At 44.6% G+C, this 22781-nt stretch overlaps 1 protein-coding gene across 1 annotated transcript; it reads right to left on the bottom strand.

Annotated features, from left to right (window-relative positions):
* Positions 1 to 1953: 1953 nt before the first annotated feature.
* Positions 1954 to 22238, bottom strand: LOC141178662 (uncharacterized). The gene is made up of 7 exons (XM_073660552.1): positions 22178 to 22238; positions 8674 to 8823; positions 8365 to 8544; positions 8158 to 8281; positions 7977 to 8074; positions 7688 to 7778; positions 1954 to 4645 (listed from the first exon to the last, which is right to left on the bottom strand). Exons 2-7 carry the CDS (start codon positions 8749 to 8751, stop codon positions 3669 to 3671), a joined length of 1548 nt encoding a protein of 515 aa, XP_073516653.1. The 5' UTR covers positions 8752 to 8823; positions 22178 to 22238; the 3' UTR covers positions 1954 to 3668.
* Positions 22239 to 22781: the final 543 nt, after the last annotated feature.

Below are 22781 nucleotides of genomic sequence, written 5' to 3'. Positions count from 1 at the left end.
CAAACTGCCATACAGCTCCATTAGGGGCTCCCCAAACACGACATGGCGTCCGCTAATTATTCAAGCAAATTTTACATTCAAAAAGTCAAATGGCGCTTTTTTCCTTCTGAGCCCTGCCGTGCGGCCTAACAGTGGTTTTCCCCCACATATGGCGTATCGCTTACTCAGGAGAAATTGCACAACAAATGGTATGGTGAAATTTCTCCTGTTAACCTTATGAAAATGCAAAATTGGTGGCTGAAAAACATTTTTGCGGGAAAAATTTGAAAATTGTATTTTTACGGCTCAATGTTATAAACTTCTGTGAAGCACCTGGGGGTTCAAGGTGCTCAGCACACATCTAGATAAGTTCCCTGAAGAGTCTATTTTCCAAAATGGTGTCACTTGTGGGGGGTTTCCACTGTTTAGGTACATCAGGGGCTCCCCAAACACAACATGGCGTCTGCTAATTATTCAAGCAAATTTTACTTTCAAAAAGTCAAATGCGCTCCTTCCATTCCAAGACCTGAAACATGAGGTCAGTGAAAAACCTTTATTTCACAAGCAATTGGTTACATGGTGGCACCGCAGAAGCGGGTGCCCACACTACATAAAATACAGTGATTGTATAAATACACAAATAGTTAATATAAAATATATATATTAATATTATGTCATGTGCACGCGCACAGACACGGGTGTGATCCTGAACCACAAAGGAGCAAGTATGTACAAGTATAATGAGGCCAAGCGTATAAAGCAATATACCTAGTGCAGCATGTCAATGATACTGGGGTAGCCTAAAAATAATAAAATATAGGTGAGCTTAACTGTATAGCATAAGATGATTGTAGATATAAAGTGGTCCTACACAGGCGGCGAGTCAACTGATGGGACCAGAGAATGAATCCCTCTTGTAAAAATTTAAATAGAGTCAATGACTAATGAAGGAAGTGTAATGTAAGGTACGGAGTATTCCAAAGAGAGGGAAGGGGGATGGGAAACAATGGACACAACACCAGATCAATGGCCGACAGTGTTATATATAAGAATGGGGCTTAATGACCGGCTGTGGAGAGAAGTGCCCAGAAGATGCTGGTTAGATGTTAGAGGACGTGTTCAACATGAGGGTCAGGTCAAAACTTGTAGACAAGACAAGATAGGTAATATGCCTTATACTTCTGCTCTACGTGGTCCAGGGTACCGAGTATGCGCCACACTCTGTACCCTGGACCACTTAGGTAATATGCCTTCTATGACGTCATGTTCAGTGTTTCTGCTTTGGGTTTTGGCTTGCAAAACGCAGATTTCATTAGAATAGATTGTGGACTCCATTAGCTGAGCCCCTGAGGTGGCAGAAACACCCCCCCCCCCCGGTGACCCCATATTGGAAACTTCACTGCCTAAGGAATTCATCTAGGGGTGTAGTAAGTATTTTGAACCCATAGGTGCCTTACAGACTTTTATAACATTTAGTCATGGAAATATGACATTTTAGTGGTAAAAATGCAATTTTTGTATTTGCTACAAATTTGTCAGGTACACAAGGGTTAATAGGTGAAACTGAACCCCATAATTTATTAAGTAATATCTCCTGAAAGCAGTGATGTCCTATATGTCGTCAGAAATTAGTTAGCCCACACCTCAGGGGCCACTCATTGCCATGATGACTCGATGTCATCATGACAACATCCGGGTGACCAGAGCTAACAAGTTATTTAGGTCATGTGCAGCACTAACAGTTATAAAGCATAGCAAAGCTCCTGAATACACACACACACATATATATATATATATATATATACACACACACACATACATGCAGTTGTACTCAAAAGTTTACATACCTCGGCAGAATTTTTCATGTTTTGGCCTTGTTTCAGAGAATATGAATGATAAAGTTTTTTTGTTTTCTCCACTCATGGTTATTGGTTGGGTGAAGCCATTTATTGTCAAACTACTAAGTTTTCTCTTTTTATATCTTAATGACAACCAAAAACATTCAAATGACCCTGAGCAAAAGTTCACATACCCTGGTGATTTTGGCCTGATAACATGCACAGAATTTGACCCAAATGGGTTTGAATGGCTACTAAAGGTAACATCCTCACCTGTGACCTGTTTGCTTGCAATCAGAGTGTGTGCATAAAAGCTGAGTGAGTTTCTGGGATCCAGACAGACTCTTGCATCTTTCATCCAGCCACTGACGTTTCTGGATTGAGAGTCATGGGGAAAGCAAAAAAATTGTCAATGGATCTACGGGAAATGGTAGTTGACCTGTATAACACAGGAAAGGGATACAAAAAAAAATATCCAAGGAATTGATAATGCCAGTCAGCAGCATTCAAACTATGATTAACAATTGGAAAATCAGGGGCTCTGTAAAAACCAAACCACGCTCAGACCAACAAAAATTTCGGCCACAACTGCCAGGAAAATTGTCTAGGATGCAAATAAAAACCCACAAATAACATTAGCTGAACATCAGGACTTTCTGAAAACTATTGATGTGGCAGTTTCAAGATGCACAATAAGGAGGCACTTGAAGAAAAATGGGCTGCATGGTCAAGTCGCCAGAAGAAAGCCATTACTGTGCAAATGCCACAAAGTATCTCACCTAGAATACGCCAAACATCATAGAGACAAGCCTCAAAACTTCTGGAACAAGGTAATTTGGAATGAGACCAAAATTGAACTTTTTGGCCACAATCATAAACGTTACATTTGGAAAGAGGTCAACAAGGCCTATGATAAAAAGGAACACCATTCCTACAGTAAAGCACGGAGGTGGATCGCTGATGTTTTGGGGATGTATGAGTTACAATGGCACAGGAAACATGAATGCCGCACGTTATCAGCAAATACTGGAGGCAAATTTGCCCTCATCAGCCCGGAAGCTGCGCATGGGGACCTACTTGGACGTTCCAACATAACAATGATCCAAAACACAAGCCCAAGTCGACCTGTCATTGGCTACAGCAGAACAAAGTGAAGGATCTGGAGTGGTCATCTCAGTCTCCTGACCTCAATATCATTGAGCCACTCTGGGGAGATATCAAGCGCGCAGTTCATGCTAGACAGCCCAAGAATTTACAGGAACTGGAGGCTTTTTGCCAAGAAGAATGGGCAGCTTTACCATCTGAGAAATTAAAGAACCTCATCTACAACTACCACAAAATACTTCAAGCTGTCATTGATGTTAAAAGGGGGCAATACACGCTATTAAGAACTGTGGTATGTGAACTTTTGAGCAGGGTCATTTGGATGTTTTTGGTTGTCATTAAGTTTTAAAAAGAGAAAACACAGTAGTTTGACAATAAATGGCTTCATCCAACCAATAACCATGAGTGGAGAAAAAGTTTTTTGTTATCATTCATATTCTCTCAAACAAGGCCAAGAATGGAAAAATTCTGCTGGGGTATGTAAACTTTTGAGCACAACTGTAAGAGATTTCAAGAATGTGGAAGATCTAGGAACTGCAAGTTATCAGGCAGTAATGGGCAAGCTGAAAGGATATATAGGAGAGACGAATGTATGTGATCCCTATGGTATGTTGCTTTATTATTGTATGTACTGGTTTCTTGGTTTTGTTAAAAAAAAAATAATGAAAAAAATCTCAAATGTATTGGATTAAAAAAAAAAAGACTAAGAAAAAGTCTTCTCCCCTGTGTGGGTTCTCTGGTGCCTAATCAAATCTGATTTCTGGTTAAAACATTTCCCACATTCTGAACATGAAAAAGGCTTCTCCCCTGTGTGAATTCTCTGGTGGATATTAAGATGTGATTTCTGGTTGAAACATTTTCCACATTCTGAACAGGTAAAAGGCTTCTCTTCTCCCCTGTGTGAATTCTCTGGTGCTTAATCAAATATGATTTATTGTTAAAACATTTCCCACATTCTGAACATGAAAAAGGCTTCTCCCCTGTGTGGGTTCTCTGGTGCTTAATCAAATCTGATTTCTGGTTAAAACATTTACTACATTCTGAACATGAAAAAGGCTTCTCCCCTGTGTGATTTCTCTGGTGGACATTAAGATGTGCTTTCTGGTTGAAACATTTTCCACATTCTGAACAGGTAAAAGGCTTCTCCCCTGTGTGAATTCTCTGGTGATTGACCAAAGCTGATTTCTGGTTGAAACATTTTCCACATTCCGAACAGGTAAAAGGCTTCTCCCCTGTGTGAGTTCTCTGGTGGATATTAAGATGTGCTTTCTGGTTGAAACATTTTCCACATTTTGAACAGGAAAAAGGCTTCTCCCCTATGTGAAGTCTCTGGTGCTTGACAAAATCTGATTTCTGGTTAAAACATTTCCCAGATTTGGAACAAAAAAATCTATTGTCCGCTGTGTGTATTTTTTGATGTTTAAGAAAATACTTTTCAAGGGTAAAACTATTTCCATTTTCTGAACATGAAAATGACTTTGTTCCTTTATGAGCAGTTTGTTTTTTAATGCTTATTTTTTTATTTTGATTTTCCTTAGTAGTCGGTAATGAATCAGAGGACAGGAGCTGTTTCATAGGATCAGATGACAGATCTTTGCTGTGAAGGAATGATGGTATATCTGGAGTAATGGCATTTACTTCATATGTATCCTGTGGGATCCCAAGATCATCAGATTTAAAAACTGAAGATGTCAGCTGTTCCTCTGATCTCCTGGTACAGTCAACTGCCAAGAATAAAACAAATTATTATATTTTGAATAAAATATCCCTGAAATTTATATTTTTGAACATTTCTACTTAAAACGTCTGTAGAAATGGCAAGTTATTGACAGAATGACAGTTCACAGTCTAATAGAAAACCTCATAGGATGAACCAGTAGAGCGTGGTGTCCAACTGTTCATTCTGCCTCCAAAATATGGAATAAGAAGCCATCAAACAATGTTATGTAGGCAAAAATGATACCAATAAAAACTTCTTCTCATCCATAAATCAATCCAGCAATATTCGCTCTCTCAAAGTCAAATCTCCCCCTCGCTTCTGAGCCTTGCAGTGTGCCCAAACCATATTCAGCATCCATGTACTTGGTATTACTATAGTGAGAAGAACCCACTTCATTTACGGTGTGTGTCTCCTGGAGCACAATCTGGGCACTATGGGTTGGGTAATAAAATGGCCAATGTGCAATCTTCATTCTCCACCATTCATTGCGTGCTAATTTCCGGAAAGTGCCTCTGGAATCAAAATATTCGCTACGTCTATAGATTAATTCACTGCGGGTTATAATTTCCAAAATGGAGTCACTTTGTTATATTAAAGAAGTTGTCCAGTACTTTTTACAATTGCCCCAATTTCCCCCAATGTTTTTACCCTGTGCCCATAAGTCTTTTTGCAATTACCTTCTGCAGTCCTTCTTGCCTGTGCGCATTGCTATCGCTGGCCGCTCTCAGGCACCACGTGACCCCCGATAGCGTCACTCACAGGCTACATGGTAAATACATTGGGAGACATTGGGCAATTGTAAAAAGTACTAGAAAACTTCTTTAAGGCTTCCGTAAATAGTGTGTCCAATCTCCCCTGGGATCTGCTCCCCCGACGTCTGCTTCTGTCACCAGGCGCCGCCTTATTCATCCTGCAGGCAGCGCTGGTGATGGAGGAGACAGAGTAACCAGAAGCTCTGGGCGGCGCAGGCTGTGTCCAAACACTAAGATTAGGGTGCCTGGGACCTGTAGTACCATCCAGTCTGGCAGTATGGGTGCGTGTGCTGTCCAGCTGGAGTAATCTGCTCCCTGCTTCATCCAATTAGAAAGCACCGCACCCTACTAAAGCTGGAAGCATATTGCCGGAAGCTGCCAGATACAGCCTTGTTCTCCTCTGGTTCAGTCCTCTGTGCTCAGCTCCCGGCTTGTGGATTTGTTTCCTGTTGTGACCGTTTACTGACTACTCTTCTGATTTAGTATTTTCTCGGTCCTCCTGGTTATGACCCGGCTACCAGACTATTCGTCTTGGGGTTAAAGGGTGATGAGCAAGGCAATCCCTGGGATCAGGAAAATGGAGTAGATAGCACCAAGCCTGTTCGTGGTAGCCATCTTTTGAGCTGCCAGGTGACCATGAACAGTGTCCCCAATACATTGTGTCTGCAAACTATTCCAGCAAGATCTGCAATCATATAGCTAAATGTCGCTCCTTCCCTTCTTAACCTGCCATGTGCGCAGACAGTAGTGTACAACCTTATATAGGGGATTGTTGGATTCAAGAGAAGTTGGTAAATAATTTGTAAGATCCATTTGTTTCCTATTATCCTTTGTGAAGAATTACAAAGTTATCACCACATAAAGTGACACACGTCAGATTTGAAAATGGGCCCTGATAGGAACACAAAACTGGCTGCAGGAAGGGGTTAAATCAGAGTATTTTGGGAACTAACTACTGTAGTCAAAAACTGTGAGTATAGACTATAACATCTACTGAAATTATCAAACTCAACAGTCTCCATCAGTAATAAATGAGTAACTAGTGGTGAAACCTCTCTGGGGTAATTAGAGTATGGGGCTCGGGGGCTCTTGGCAATCTAAACTATCGTAAGGGACAATATTTTCTGTCAGATGAGTGTCAAGAAGAAATATTAGACGTTCAAAGAGAACTTTTTATAATAGTGCAGGGATGAGGTGTCTTAAATTTAGATCTCAGGCATTGGGAAGAGGTAATGGAGACCTTCTTTTAAAGACTACCAGGGAGTTACAGAGTCAAATAAGTGAGTCAGGCCGATCCCACCAAAATCAAACAAAGTGAACCTGTAAAAAAAGACAGAATAAAAGATATGTTACATCCCCAACAACAACGTATATATAAGGGAGAGCTCCAACACTAAACCGGAGTCACACTCATTTATGGTGGAGCATTGGAGCTACTATGAGTCCTGACCAGGAGAGTAGAGAAAGTATTAGCGCCCCCATTTCAGGAGAGATTGTGCAGTAATCGGAATTCCTTAGGATTGAAAACATAATGGAATTTAGGACATGGAGTGAATCCATGAAACCAGGGCTCGAGCCAACACATCTCCTGCAGGCGTGAATAAATGTATATTACAGCCATCAGCCACGCACAGCTTAGAGATATATCATGGCACAGGTGTAATGTTTTTTGTATAGTTTATCACAATCCTGTTTGAAGTTAGTTGGTTTAAAAAGAAATTGAAAACTCAGGATAAAGGGAAACTCTGTTGTTATTGTACAGAAATTCACACTTGGTCCTCACTGCACATTTAATATTGTCGATCATAAAAGTGAAGTTTGGCCACAAAGACTGGACCTGGTCTTGTAGGGACCATATGAGCACATTCAGCAGCACGGAAGGGAGAGAAGGTAGATTCATCCAATAAGATATCAGGGTTCTAGGAAGCCAACAGCATCATTACCCTCCGCTTTCTCTTACAGGTCCATCATAATTTTGATTTTCTCACTTGTCAGAACATTCTACGTACGCTGTCATTTGGCTTTACAGTTTACAGATCTGGGCAGGTAATGGTCAGCGTCTACTAATCCCAGGGGGTAGGTGGATCCTCCAGGTTGTAGGTTCTACAGAAAAGATCTTTTACAATTACACAAAGTAATGTGAACATTTTCGGATGGAGGAAAATATTGTGGTCTAGCGGTAAAATGGTGATCACACGATTGTGATACAGCTGGACTACACCAGCGATAAAGCAGCCACAGCTGGTGACTGAGAAGAATCTGTGACTTGTCAGCATTTAGTGGTCGCTACTCACCTGGGTAGTCATATGTAGGAATCTCCTCTTTACACCGCTCATCACCCCTCACATATGTCTCTGTAGTATTAATATGGGGCAGATCTTCACCCTGAAACAAATATTGTAAAAGTCACAGACAGATGGAGAAGTCACATCTATGATCAGCTCTAATCCTGCCATCTCCACCGTTCTCATTACACAAGTATAAAACATATAATACTGGTGGATAAAACAAGACTGAGCACAAGACCTTCACAGCCGTCTACACATCATAGGGGGGATCTCATGACACCTTCTCTCCATCTACCTGATGATCCTGAGGAACACTGGGATCTTCTTGTTTACAGTCCTGTGGAAGAAGAGGACGGGGACATCTCTCTGGTGTTGTCCTCTTACTGGATAGATCTGGAGGAAACACATACAGAGATTGAATTCATTCTTTACATACAGATAATTATAGGCCGTGTGTATTTAGTCCTGTCTATTACCTGGTGATGTGAGGGGCTGAGGAACCTCCATCATGACGTCCTTGTACAGATCTTTGTGTCCTTCTAAATACTTCCACTCCTCCAAGGAGAAATAGACGGCGACATCCTGACATCTTATAGGAACCTGACACATACAATGATACAGTCAACCCCCCGATCCCTCCATAGCGTTACTGTATAATGTCCCAGCATTTCCAGCAGTGTCACCTCTCCAGTCAGCAGCTCAATCATCTTGTAGGCGAGTTCTAGGATCTTCTGGTCATTGATGTCCTCATGTATCAGGGGGTGAGGTGGAGGCCCCATGATTGGGCTCTGGGTTCTTTCCCATCCCTCAGACACAGGGTCCTGACAGCGCTCACTAGAGGTCTTCTTCACTACTGTGTAATCCTGGTTATGGAGAGACACATTAATAAATCTCCCTCCAGACATTTCCAGAGTCCTCACCTCTCCAGTTCTGTCCATCTGTTATTCCCATAGATAAGAATGATGTAATGTGACGCCATCAGAATCTCTCACCTCTCCAGTAATCCGGAAGAGGATCTCTAGGGTGAGGTGTAATATCCTCTCCACCATTTTGTCTCTGTCCATATCCATCTTTGATGGGTAAATCAGGAAAATTCTCTTATATAGAAGATCTTCACTGAGAGGATCCGATATTGTAGAGACCTGAATCAGAAAAAGAGCTGATGTAAAATCATAAAGAATTCTGTGTAATAATACAATTACTGGAGACAATAAGGGAAATATATCAGTAGATGTGTAGATGTTGTATTCTCTAGTCTTTTATGGACTGGAACATAAGTTGAATTGCTGACTTAGACATCTCCTCCATACTTCCAATCACTGGCTAAGTTGGCCACTGCTGCAGTAAGAATCACCCAGAAACCCAAGCAGCAATGGTATTTTTATTATTTTACAACATTCTGCTTTTGTCCCTGACGTACTAATAAAACCTATATATTTTAGGCCACAGACAACAAGCAGTTTCTTCCTCGTCTCGGCAGCTGAATACGTTTCTTATAGACTCATCTTCCATAACGCTAATTCTCGTCATATACATTACACATGGCATGAGAAATAACTTCATGATGAGGACGACATCTTCATCTTCTACTACGGCTCTAGAAACAAATTTGGCCAGAGTCCGTCACTGACCTCATCATCACCGACTGTCTATATGAATGTTTCCCGTCTTTCCCAGGTTGTAATCTTTTATCACGTTAGATCTCATTTATAGGAGCTTGTTTGTAAGAACACAGACAGGAGTTATTTGATGCTAATGTCTCCTTGTACAGTGTTTTTTTTCCTGGATATTATGTTTCTTTTAGCATTTTCCTGTAGGCTTCCATATATTACATGAAAAACACCAAAAAAAGAAAACCAAGTGTTAATACATAAAATAAAATTGGGGTTGGCGGCACTGTGGGATCATTATACTGTATGTGGGGGGATGGTGGTATTGTGGGAATATTATATTCTATGTGGGGGGATGGCGGCACTGTGACAACATTATACTGTATGTGGAGGGATGGCGGTACTGTGACAACATTATACTGTATGTGGGAAGATTGCGGTACTGTGGGAACATTATACTGTATGTGGGAAGATGGCGGTACTGTGGGAACATTATACTGTATGTGGGAAGACGGCGGTACTGTGGGAACATTATACTGTATGTGGGAAGACGGCGGTACTGTGGGAACATTATACTGTATGTGGGTAGATGGCGGTACTGTGGGAACATTATACTGTATGTGGGAAGACGGCGGTACTGTGGGAACATTATACTGTATGTGGGAAGATGGCGGTACTGTGGGAACATTATACTGTATGTGGGAAGACGGCGGTACTGTGAGAACATTATACTGTATGTGGGAAGATGGCGGTACTGTGGGAACATTATACTGTATGTGGGAAGATGGCGGTACTGTGGGAACATTATACTGTATGTGGGAAGATTGCGGTACTGTGGGAACATTATACGGTGTGGGGAAATAGAGGTACTATGAGAGCATTATATTGAGAGGATTAATGACCGCAGTCGCTCCTGTGACCGGGCCCAGCGAACATCAACCCCTGCTGCAGCTGGATGTGTGTTCTCGGACTGACATTCAGCTTAGTGCCACAATACATGCTGCCGACCAATCAGAGCCCAGCAGCTGACATCGGCATGTACGTCATTAGGGGCGCATGGAAGTAACATCATCCTCTCCTGTCGCTTCCAGCTGAAGTCAGCGGCAGCTCCAGAAAAAGACACCGCGCGGCGAAGGAGCGGAGAGAAGGCGAGTATAATGTTTTGGTATTTTTTAAATCAGCGAGTACACGGTGCCCTTGGCCATAATACTACATGTAAGACTATGGGCTGTGCATTATACTACATGTACGGACTATGGGCTGTGCATTACACTACATGTACGGACTATGGGCTGTGCATTATACTACATGTACGGACTATGGGCTGTGCATTACACTACATGTACGGACTATGGGCTGTGCATTACACTACATGTACGGACTATGGGCTGTGCATTATACTACATGTACGGACTATGGGCTGTGTATTATACTACATGTACGGACTATGGGCTGTGCATTACACTACATGTATGGACTATGGGCTGTGCATTACACTACATGTATGGACTATGGGCTGTGCATTACACTACATGTATGGACTATGGGCTGTGCATTACACTACATGTACGGACTATGGGCTGTGCATTACACTACATGTACGGACTATGGGCTGTGCATTATACTACATGTATGGACTATGGGCTGTGTATTATACTACATGTACGGACTATGGGCTGTGCATTATACTACATGTATGGACTATGGGCTGTGCATTACACTACATGTACGGACTATGAGCTGTGCATTACACTACATGTATGGACTATGGGCTGTGCATTACACTACATGTACGGACTATGGGCTGTGCATTACACTACATGTACGGACTATGGGCTGTGCATTACACTACATGTACGGACTATGGGCTGTGCATTACACTACATGTATGGACTATGGGCTGTGCATTACACTACATGTATGGACTATGGGCTGTGCATTACACTACATGTATGGACTATGGGCTGTGCATTACACTACATGTACGGACTATGGGCTGTGCATTATACTACATGTATGGACTATGGGCTGTGCATTACACTACATGTATGGACTATGGGCTGTGCATTACACTACATGTACGGACTATGGGCTGTGCATTACACTACGTGTACGGACTATGGGCTGTGCATTATACTACATGTACGGACCATGGGCTGCGCATTATACTATATGGAGGACTATGGGCTGCGCATTACACTACATGTACGGACTATGGGCTGTGCATTATACTACATGTACGGACTATGGGCTGTGCATTATACTACATGTACGGACTATGGGCTGTGCATTATACTACATGTACGGACTATGGGCTGTGCATTATACTACATGTACGGACTATGGGCTGTGCATTACACTACATGTACGGACTATGGGCTGTGCATTACACTACATGTACGGACTATGGGCTGTGCATTATACTACGTGTACGGACTATGGGCTGTGCATTATACTACATGGATGACTGTGGGCTGTGCATTATACTACATGTACGGACTATGGGCTGTGCATTACACTACATGTACGGACTATGGGCTGTGCATTACACTACATGTACGGACTATGGGCTGTGCATTACACTACATGTACGGACTATGGGCTGCGCATTATACTACATGTACGGACTATGGGCTGCGCATTATACTACATGTACGGACTATGGGCTGCGCATTATACTACATGTACGGACTATGGGCTGTGTATTATACTACATGTGTGGACCATGGGCTGTGCATTATACTACATGTACGGACTATGGGCTGTGCATTATACTACATGTACGGACCATGGGCTGTGCATTATACTACATGTACGGACTATGGGCTGTGCATTACACTACATGTACGGACCATGGGCTGTGCATTATACTACATGTACGGACCATGGGCTGTGCATTATACTACATGTACGGACCATGGGCTGTGCATTATACTACATGTACGGACCATGGGCTGTGCATTATACTACATGTACGGACCATGGGCTGTGCATTACACTGTGTTCCAAATTATTATGCAAATAATATTTTCTCAGATTTTCCCAAATTACCTATATGAATTGCAGTCATTGTAATTTTCCAGTCAAATAACTATTAGAGTACAATTGAAAGGTTTTTGTACAAACTGCCTATGATAACAGTATATTTAAAAAAAAATAAAACACTCAAACTGCACTCAAAATGCATGTTCCAAATTATTATGCACAGCAGAGTTTTCAACCTTTTCATTTTAATAAAGAACAAAAAAATGGTCATTTTTGAAATTATAAGCATTAGCAGGTTATTACAAACTGAAATCAAATAGTTTTCAACTCAAAACTTTATTCTAGGTGATGTTACATTTTCACATAGGACCCCTTGTTGGAAAGGAGCTTCTGAACTCTCTTATCTATTGAATTTGTCAGGTTTTGGATGGTTTCTGCTTCAATTGTTTTGCATGAGGACAGAATACCCTCCCAGAGCTGTTGCTTAGATGTGGCAAGCAATCCCCGCAATGTGCGTATCCGAGCACCCGATGCAAACTCAAGTAGCGAACACTTGCGCTCAACACTAGTCGCCATATCGTCATCTATTTTTTTTTTAAATATCCCAACCTTACCCCCAACCCTAATACAACCCCAACCCTAACCCTAGAGTTTGTTTTTTGCGCCGTTCCTCGTGCGGTATAAGTGATTAGACGACTTTATTCTTCGGGTTGGTGCGATTGCAGCGATACTAGAATCATATCGGGTTTTTATGATTGACAGCTGTCACTCACTAAAAGACGCATTTTTTAGTAAAATCTAGCTTTTGCATCGCCATATTTTGAGAGCTATAATTTTTCTATATTTTGGCCGACAGAGTCATGTGACAGCTTGTTTTTTGCGGGATGAGTTGACGTATTTATTGGTATCATTTTCAGGCACGTGACATTGCTTTCTATTCCGATTTTTGGGAGGCAGAATAAACAAAAAACAACAATTCAGGAAATGGTTTTTTTTTTTATAATTTTTTTATGCCGTTCCGCGTGTGGTAAAATTGATAAGGTAGCTTTATTCTTCGGGTCAGTACGTTTACAGCGGTACCACATTTATATCGTTTTTCTATATTTTGGTGCTTTTACACAATAAAAGCTATTTTATAGAATTTTTTTTTTTGCATCGCTTTATTCTGAGAGATATAACTTTTTTATTTTTCTGCTGATTGAGCTGTATGGCGGCTTGCTTTTTTGTGGGACAAGATGACGTTTTCAGCGGTACCATTTTTATTTATATTCGTCTTTTTGATCGTGTGTTATTCCATTTTTTGTTTTTGCGGTATGATGATAAAGCATTGGTTTCTGCTTAGTTTTTTTTTTACCGTGTTCACTAAATGGGTTAACTAGTGGGACAGTTTTATAGGTCAGGTCGTTCCGGACGCAGCGATACCAAATATGTGTACTTTTATTGTTTTGTTGTTTTTTTTTCATAATAATATTTATTGATGGGTACATTATATTTTTATTTTTGGTGGATTATTTTTTTGATTTTTTTTTTTAAATATTTTTACAATTTTTTTTTTCATTTTTTAACAATTTTTTTTTTACTTTTAGACTTTTTCCCACAATAGGACTTTTTTCACTCTGATCACCTGTATAGCATAGGGATGGAGCACCATCCCTGTGCTATACAGGCTGTCAGTGCTGCAGATGCAGAAGATACTTTGGTCGTGCACTGCATATGACCAAAGTATCCTCCTGCTGTCTGGTGACCCGGATGTTTTTATGACATGGCAACATTCGGGAAGCCGCGGCAGACAGTGTTGGACACCGGCAGGAGAGGTGAGTATGGGCGATCACCTCCCCAATCGACTTTGATCGTACATTGCATGGGTTAATGTGCCAGGCACATAGCACCGGGTGTCAGCTGTGACAATCAGCTGACACCCGGCGGCGATCACGCCCGCACAGCCTATGTGCGGGCAAAATCAACAGGGCGCACTAATACGTACCTGGCTCTGAAAGCCCAGGGGGCAGGTGCGTATTAGTACGCCCTGGTCTTTTAAGGGGTTAAAGTACACTCTGCACCCCATCTTGACTGAAAAAAAACAGAAATGTAGAAACTTTTGCAAATTTAATAAAAAAGAAAAACTGAAATATCACATGGTCATAAGTATTCAGACCCTTTGCTCAGTATTGAGTAGAAGCCCCCTTTTGAGCTAGTACAGCCATGAGTCTTCTTGGGAATGATGCAACAAGTTTTTCACACCTGGATTTGGGGATCCTCTGCCATTCTTCCATGCAGATCCTCTCCACTTCCGTCAGGTTGGATGGTGAACGTTGGTGGACAGCCATTTTCAGGTCTCTCCAGAGATGCTCAATTGGGCTTAGGTCAGGGCTCTGGCTGGGCCAGTCAAGAATGGTCACAGAGTTGTTCTGAAGCCACTCCTTTGTTATTTTAGCTGTGTGCTTAGGGTCATTGTCTTGTTGGAAGTTGAACCTTCAGCCAAGTCTGAGGTCCAAAGCACTCTGGAAGAAGTATTCATCCAGAATATGTACTTGGCCGCATTCATGTTTCCTTCAATTGCAAGCAGTCATCCTGTCCGTGCAGCTGAAAAACACCCCCATAGCATGATGCTGCCACCACCATGTTTCACAGTTGGGATTGTATTAGGCAGGTGATGAGCAGTGCCTGGTTTTCGCCACACATACCGCTTAGAACTTTTTGATGATAATTCTATCTTCGTCTCATCAGACCAGAGAATCTTATTTCTCATAGTCTGGGAGTCCTTCATGTGTTTTGTTCAAACTCTATGCTGGCTTTCATATGTTTTGCACTGCGGAGAGGCCTCCGTCGGGCCACTCAGCCATAAAAGCCCGACTGGTGGAGGGCTGCAGTGATAGTTGACTTTGTGGAACTTTCTTCCATCTCCCTACTGCATCTCTGGAGCTCAGCCAAGTGATCTTGGGGTTCCTCTTTACCTCGCTCACCAAGGTTTTTCTCTCACGATTCCTCAGTTTGGCTGGACAGCCATGTCTAGGAAGACTTCTGGTGGTCCTAAACTTCTTCCATTTAAGGAATATGGATGCCACTGTGCTCTTGGGAACCTTGAGTACTACAGAAATTCTTTTGTAACCTTGGCCAGATCTGTGCCTTGCCACAATTCTGTCTCTGAGCTCCTTGGGTAGTTCCTTTGAGCTCATGATTCTCATCTGGTCTGACATGCACTGTGAGCTGTGAGGTCTTATATAGACAGGTGTGTGCCTTTCCAAATCAAGTCCTATCAGTTTAATTAAACACAGCTGGACTCCAATTAAGGCGTAGAACCATCTCAAGGAGGATCACAAGGAAATGGACAGCATGGGACTAAAATATGAGTGTCTGAGCAAAGGGTCTGAATACTTATGACCATGAGATATTTCAGTTTTTCTTTTTTAATAAATTTGAAAAAAATTCTACATTTGTTTTTTTTCCAGTCAAGATGGGGTGCAGAGTGTACTTTAATGAGAAAAAATGACCTTTTTAGAAGTTACCAAATGGCTGCAATGAAAAAAAGAGTGAAAAATGTAAAGGGGTCTGAATACTTTCCGTACCCACTGTATATATCAGGATGGGTGGTGGTCAAAATCAACAAGCAACAGGTCCCATCATAGTTATGCCTCTGATTATACTGTGTGGGGGGATGGCGGTACTATGGGAACAATACACTGTGTGGGGGCGTCATACATCCTACATAAGGGGCATAATGGGGGAATTACACTGTGTGGGGCATCATACATCCTGCATAAGGGGTATAATGGGACATTACATTGTGTGGGAGCATCATACATCCTGCATAAGGGGCATAATGGGGGCATTACACTGTGTGGGGCATCATGCATCCTGCATAAGGAGCATAATGGGGGCATTACACTGTGTGGGGCATCATACATCCTGCATAAGGGGTATAATGGGGGCATTACACTGTGTGGGGCATCATGCATCCTGCATAAGGGGCATAATGGGGGAATTACACTGTGTGGGGCATCATACATCCTGCATAAGGGGTATAATGGGACATTACACTGTGTGGGAGCATCATACATCCTGCATAAGGGGCATAATGGGGGCATTACACTGTGTGGGGCATCATGCATCCTGCATAAGGAGCATAATGGGGGCATTACACTGTGTGGGGGGCATCATACATCCTGCATAAGGGGCATAATGGGGGCATTACACTGTGTGGGGGCATCATACATCCTGCATAAGGGGCATAATGGGGGCATTACACTGTGTGGGGGCATCATACATCCTGCATAAGGGGCATAATGGGGGCATTACACTGTGTGGGGGCATCATACATCCTGCATAAGGGGCATAATGGGGCATCATACTTCCTGTATAAGGGGCATAATGGGGGCATTACACTGTGTGAGGGCATCATACATCCTGCATAAGGGGCATAATGGGGGCATCATACATCCTGCATAAGGGGCATAATGGGGGCATTACACTGTGGGGGCATCATACATCCTGCATAAGGGGCATAATGGGGGCATTACACTGTGTGGGGGGCATCATACATCCTGCAAAAGGGGCATAGTGGGGGCATTACACTGTGGGGGCATCATACATCCTGTATAAGGGGCATAATGGGGGCATTACACTGTGTGGGGGGCATCATACATCCTGCATAAGGGGCATAATGGGGGCATTACACTGTGTGGGGGCATCATACATCCTGCATAAGGGGCATAATGGGGGCATTACACTGTGGGGCATCATACATACTGTATAAGGGGCATAATGGGGGCATTACACTGTGGGGCATCATACATACTGTATAAGGGGCATAATGGGGGCATTACACTGTGTGGGGGGCATCATACATACTGTATAAGGGACATAATGGGGGCATTACACTGTGTGGGGCATCATACATCCTGCATAAGGGGGCATTACACTGTGGGGGGCATCATACATACTGCATAAGGGGCATAATGGGACATTACACTGTGGGGGCATCATACATACTGCATAAGGGGTATAATGGGGGCATTACACTGTGGGGGCATCATACATACTGCATAAGGGGCATAATGGGGGCATTACACTGTGGGGGCATCATACATCCTTCATAAGGGGCATAATGGGGGCATTACACTGTGGGGGCATCATACATCCTGTATAAGGGGCATAATGGGGGCATTACACTGTGTGGGGGGCATCATACATCCTGCATAAGGGGCATAATGGGGGCATTACACTGTGTGGGGGCATCATACATCCTGCATAAGGGGCATAATGGGGGCATTACACTGTGGGGCATCATACATACTTTATAAGGGGCATAATGGGGGCATTACACTGTGTGGGGGGCATCATACATCCTGTATAAGGGACATAATGGGGGCATTACACTGTGTGGGGCATCATACATCCTGCATAAGGGGCATAATGGGGGCATTACACTGTGGGGGGCATCATACATACTGCATAAGGGGCATAATGAGGGCATTACACTGTGGGGGCATCATACATACTGCATAAGGGGTATAATGGGGGCATTACACTGTGGGGGCATCATACATACTGCATAAGGGGCATAATGGGGGCATTACACTGTGGGGGCATCATACATCCTTCATAAGGGGCATAATGGGGGCATTACACTGTGGGGGTATCATACATCCTGTATAAGGGGCATAATGGGGGCATTACACTGTGTGCGGGGCATCATACATCCTGCATAAGGGGCATAATGGGGGCATTACACTGTGTGGGGGCATCATACATCCTGCATAAGGGGCATAATGGGGGCATTACACTGTGGGGCATCATACATACTGTATAAGGGGCATAATGGGGGCATTACACTGTGTGGGGGGCATCATACATCGTGTATAAGGGACATAATGGGGGCATTACACTGTGTGGGGCATCATACATCCTGCATAAGGGGCATAATGGGGGCATTACACTGTGTGGGGGCATAATGGGGGCATTACACTGTGGGGGCATCATACATCCTGCATAAGGGGCATAATGGGGCATTACACTGTGTGGGGGCATCATACATCCTGCATAAGGGGCATAATGGGGGCATTACACTGTGTGAGGGCATCATACATCCTGCATAAGGGGCATAATGGGGGCATTACACTGTGTGAGGGCATCATACATCCTGCATAAGGGGCATAATGGGGGCATTACACTGTGGGGGCATCATACATACTGCATAAGGGGCATAATGGGGGCATTACACTGTGGGGGCATCATACATCCTGCATAAGGGGCATAATGGGGCATTACACTGTGCGGGGGCATCATACTTCCTGCATAAGGGGCATAATGGGGGCATTACACTGTGCGAGGGCATCATACATCCTGCATAAGGGGCATAATGGGGGCATTACATTGTGTGGGGGCATCATACATCCTGCATAAGGGGCATAATGGGGGCATTACACTGTGGGGGCATCATACATCCTGCATAAGGGGCATAATGGGGGCATTACACTGTGTGGGGGCATCATACATCCTGCATAAGGGGCATAATGGGGGCATTACACTGTGTGGGGGGCATCATACATCCTGCATAAGGGGCATAATGGGGGCATTACACTGTGGGGGCATCATACATCCTGTATAAGGGGCATAATGGGGGCATTACACTGTGTGGGGGGCATCATACATCCTGCATAAGGGGCATAATGGGGGCATTACACTGTGTGGGGGCATCATACATCCTGCATAAGGGGCATAATGGGGGCATTACACTGTGTGGGGGGCATCATACATACTGTATAAGGGGCATTACACTGTGTGGGGGGCATCATACATACTGTATAAGGGACATAATGGGGGCATTACACTGTGGGGGCATCATACATCCTGCATAAGGGGCATAATGGGGGCATTACACTCTGGGGGACATCATACATACTGCATAAGGGGCATAATGGGGGCATTACACTGTGGGGGCATCATACATACTGCATAAGGGGTATAATGGGGGCATTACACTGTGGGGGCATCATACATACTGCATAAGGGGCATAATGGGGGCATTACACTGTGGGGGCATCAAACATCCTTCATAAGGGGCATAATGGGGGCATTACACTGTGGGGGCATCATACATCCTGTATAAGGGGCATAATGGGGGCATTACACTGTGTGGGGGGCATCATACATCCTGCATAAGGGGCATAATGGGGGCATTACACTGTGTGGGGGCATCATACATCCAGCATAAGGGGCATAATGGGGGCATTACACTGTGGGGCATCATACATACTGTATAAGGGGCATAATGGGGGCATTACACTGTGTGGGGGGCATCATACATCCTGTATAAGGGACATAATGGGGGCATTATACTGTGTGGGGCATCATACATCCTGCATAAGGGGCATAATGGGGGCATTACACTGTGGGGGGCATCATACATACTGCATAAGGGGCATAATGAGGGCCTTAAACTGTGGGGGCATCATACATACTGCATGAGGGGTATAATGGAGGCATAACACTGTGGGGGCATCATACATACTGCATAAGGGGTATAATGGGGGCATTACACTGTGGGGGCATCATACATACTGCATAAGGGGCATAATGGGGGCATTACACTGTGGGGGCATCAAACATCCTTCATAAGGGGCATAATGGGGGCATTACACTGTGGGGGCATCATACATCCTGTATAAGGGGCATAATGGGGGCATTACACTGTGTGGGGGGCATCATACATCCTGCATAAGGGGCATAATGGGGGCATTACACTGTGTGGGGGCATCATACATCCAGCATAAGGGGCATAATGGGGGCATTACACTGTGGGGCATCATACATACTGTATAAGGGGCATAATGGGGGCATTACACTGTGTGGGGGGCATCATACATCCTGTATAAGGGACATAATGGGGGCATTACACTGTGTGGGGCATCATACATCCTGCATAAGGGGCATAATGGGGGCATTACACTGTGGGGGGCATCATACATACTGCATAAGGGGCATAATGAGGGCCTTAAACTGTGGGGGCATCATACATACTGCATGAGGGGTATAATGGAGGCATAACACTGTGGGGGCATCATACATACTGCATAAGGGGCATAATGGGGGCATTACACTGTGGGGGCATCATACATCCTTCATAAGGGGCATAATGGGGGCATTACACTGTGGGGGCATCATACATCCTGTATAAGGGGCATAATGGGGGCATTACACTGTGTGGGGGCATCATACATCCTGCATAAGGGCATAATGGGGCCATTACACTGTGGGGCATCATACATACTGTATAAGGGGCATAATGGGGGCATTACACTGTGTGGGGGGCATCATACATCGGGTATAAGGGACATAATGGGGGCATTACACTGTGTGGGGCATCATACATCCTGCATAAGGGGCATAATGGGGGCATTACACTGTGGGGGGCATCATACATCCTGCATAAGGGGCATAATGAGGTCATTACACTGTGGGGGCATCATACATACTGCATAAGGGGCATAATGGGGGCATTACACTGTGTGGGGGCATCATACATACTGCATAAGGGGCATAATGGGGGCATTACACTGTGTGGGGGCATCATACATACTGCATAAGGGGCATAATGGGGGCATTACACTGTGTGGTGGCATCATACATCCTGCATAAGGGGCATAATGGGGGCATTGCACTGTGGGGGCATCATACATCCTGCATAAGGGGCATAATGGGGGCATTACACTGTGGGGGCATCATACATCCTGCATAAGGGGCATAATAGGGGCATTACACTGTGTGGGGGCATCATACATCCTGCATAAGGGGCATAATGGGGGCATTACACTGTGGGGGCATCATACATCCTGCATAAGGGGCATAATGGGGGCATTACACTGTGTGGGGGCATCATACATACTGCATAAGGGGCATAATGGGGGCATCATACATACTGCATAAGGGGCATAATGGGGGCATTACACTGTGTGGGGGCATCATACATCCTGCATAAGGGGCATAATGGGGGCATTACACTGTGTGGGGGCATCATACATACTGCATAAGGGGCATAATAGGGGCATTACACTGTGTGGGGGCATCATACATACTACATAAGGGGCATAATGGGGGCATTACACTGTGGGGGCATCATACATCCTGCATAAGGGGCATAATGGGGGCATTACACTGTTGGGGCATCATACATCCTGCATAAGGGGCATTACACTGTGTGGGGGCATCATACATACTGCATAAGGGGCATAATGGGGGCATTACACTGTGGGGGCATCATACATCCAGCATAAGGGGCATAATGGGGGCATTACACTTTGGGGGCATCATACATCCTGCATAAGGGGCATAATAGGGGCATTACACTGTGTGGGGGCATCATACATACTACATAAGGGGCATAATGGGGACATTACACTGTGGGGGCATCATACATCCTGCATAAGGGGCATAATGGGGGCATTACGCTGTGTGGGGGCATCATACATACTACATAAGGGGCGTAATGGGGGCATTACACTGTGTTGGGGCGTCATACATCCTGCATAAGGGGCATAATGGGGGCATTACACTGTGTGGGGGCATCATACATACGGCATAATGGGGGTATTACACTGTGTGGGGGCATCATACATCCTGTATAAGGGGCATAATGGGGGCATTACACTGTGGGGGGCATCATACATCCTGCATAAGGGGCATAATGGGGGCATTACACTGTGGGGCCAGTAAAGGGGTCCTGTACTATGAGAACAATACGTTTCCTCCCTTCCTGTCTCCATAGTTGGGTCGTATGTATCTATTACAGGAAACAGAACAAAAACCTTATGATTCTTATAAAGGGGCAACACAAGACCCCAAAAGAGTCTCCGTGCTGAAGGGGTTAATGCCCCCTGCGCCCAGTAATGGGGTCTCCACATACCTCCTCCTGCAGAGCCGCCACCACATATATGGCTGCTCTGTGCGTACAGGAGCTGTGATGAGGTCACAGGAGGGGAGGAGTCAGGGGTCACATGATCAGGGGCCTCAGTGGATGCAGGACTCTGCTGTGCTGGTTGTCATGGTGCTGGATGAGCTGAAGTTTATGTGTGGGGTCAGGAGGGGTTTACAGTGTGGATGTAGCAGAGCCGCGTGTATACGAGGTGTACGGAGCGGAGCCGCGCGTGTACGAGGTGTACGGAGCAGAGCCGTGTGTGTACGAGGTGTACGGAGCAGAGCCGCGTGTGTACGAGGCGTACGGAGCGGAGCCGCGCGTGTACGAGGTGTACGGAGCGGAGCCGTGCGTGTACGAGGCGTACGGAGCGGAGCCGCGTGTGTACGAGGCGTACGGAGCGGAGCCGCGCGTGTACGAGGCGTACGGAGCGGAGCCGCGCGTGTACGGAGCGGAGCCGCGCGTGTACGAGGCGTACGGAGCGGAGCCGCGCGTGTACGAGGCGTACGGAGCGGAGCCGCGCGTGTACGAGGCGTACGGAGCGGAGCCGCGCGTGTACGAGGCGTACGGAGCGGAGCCGCGCGTGTACGAGGCG

Source organism: Phyllobates terribilis, unplaced genomic scaffold, assembly GCF_046119375.1.
Source record: "Phyllobates terribilis strain yellow unplaced genomic scaffold, ASM4611937v1 Scaffold_29__1_contigs__length_15306474, whole genome shotgun sequence".
Lineage (NCBI taxonomy): Eukaryota > Metazoa > Chordata > Amphibia > Anura > Dendrobatidae > Phyllobates > Phyllobates terribilis.
This window is presented reverse-complemented; position numbering and strand designations above follow the sequence as displayed.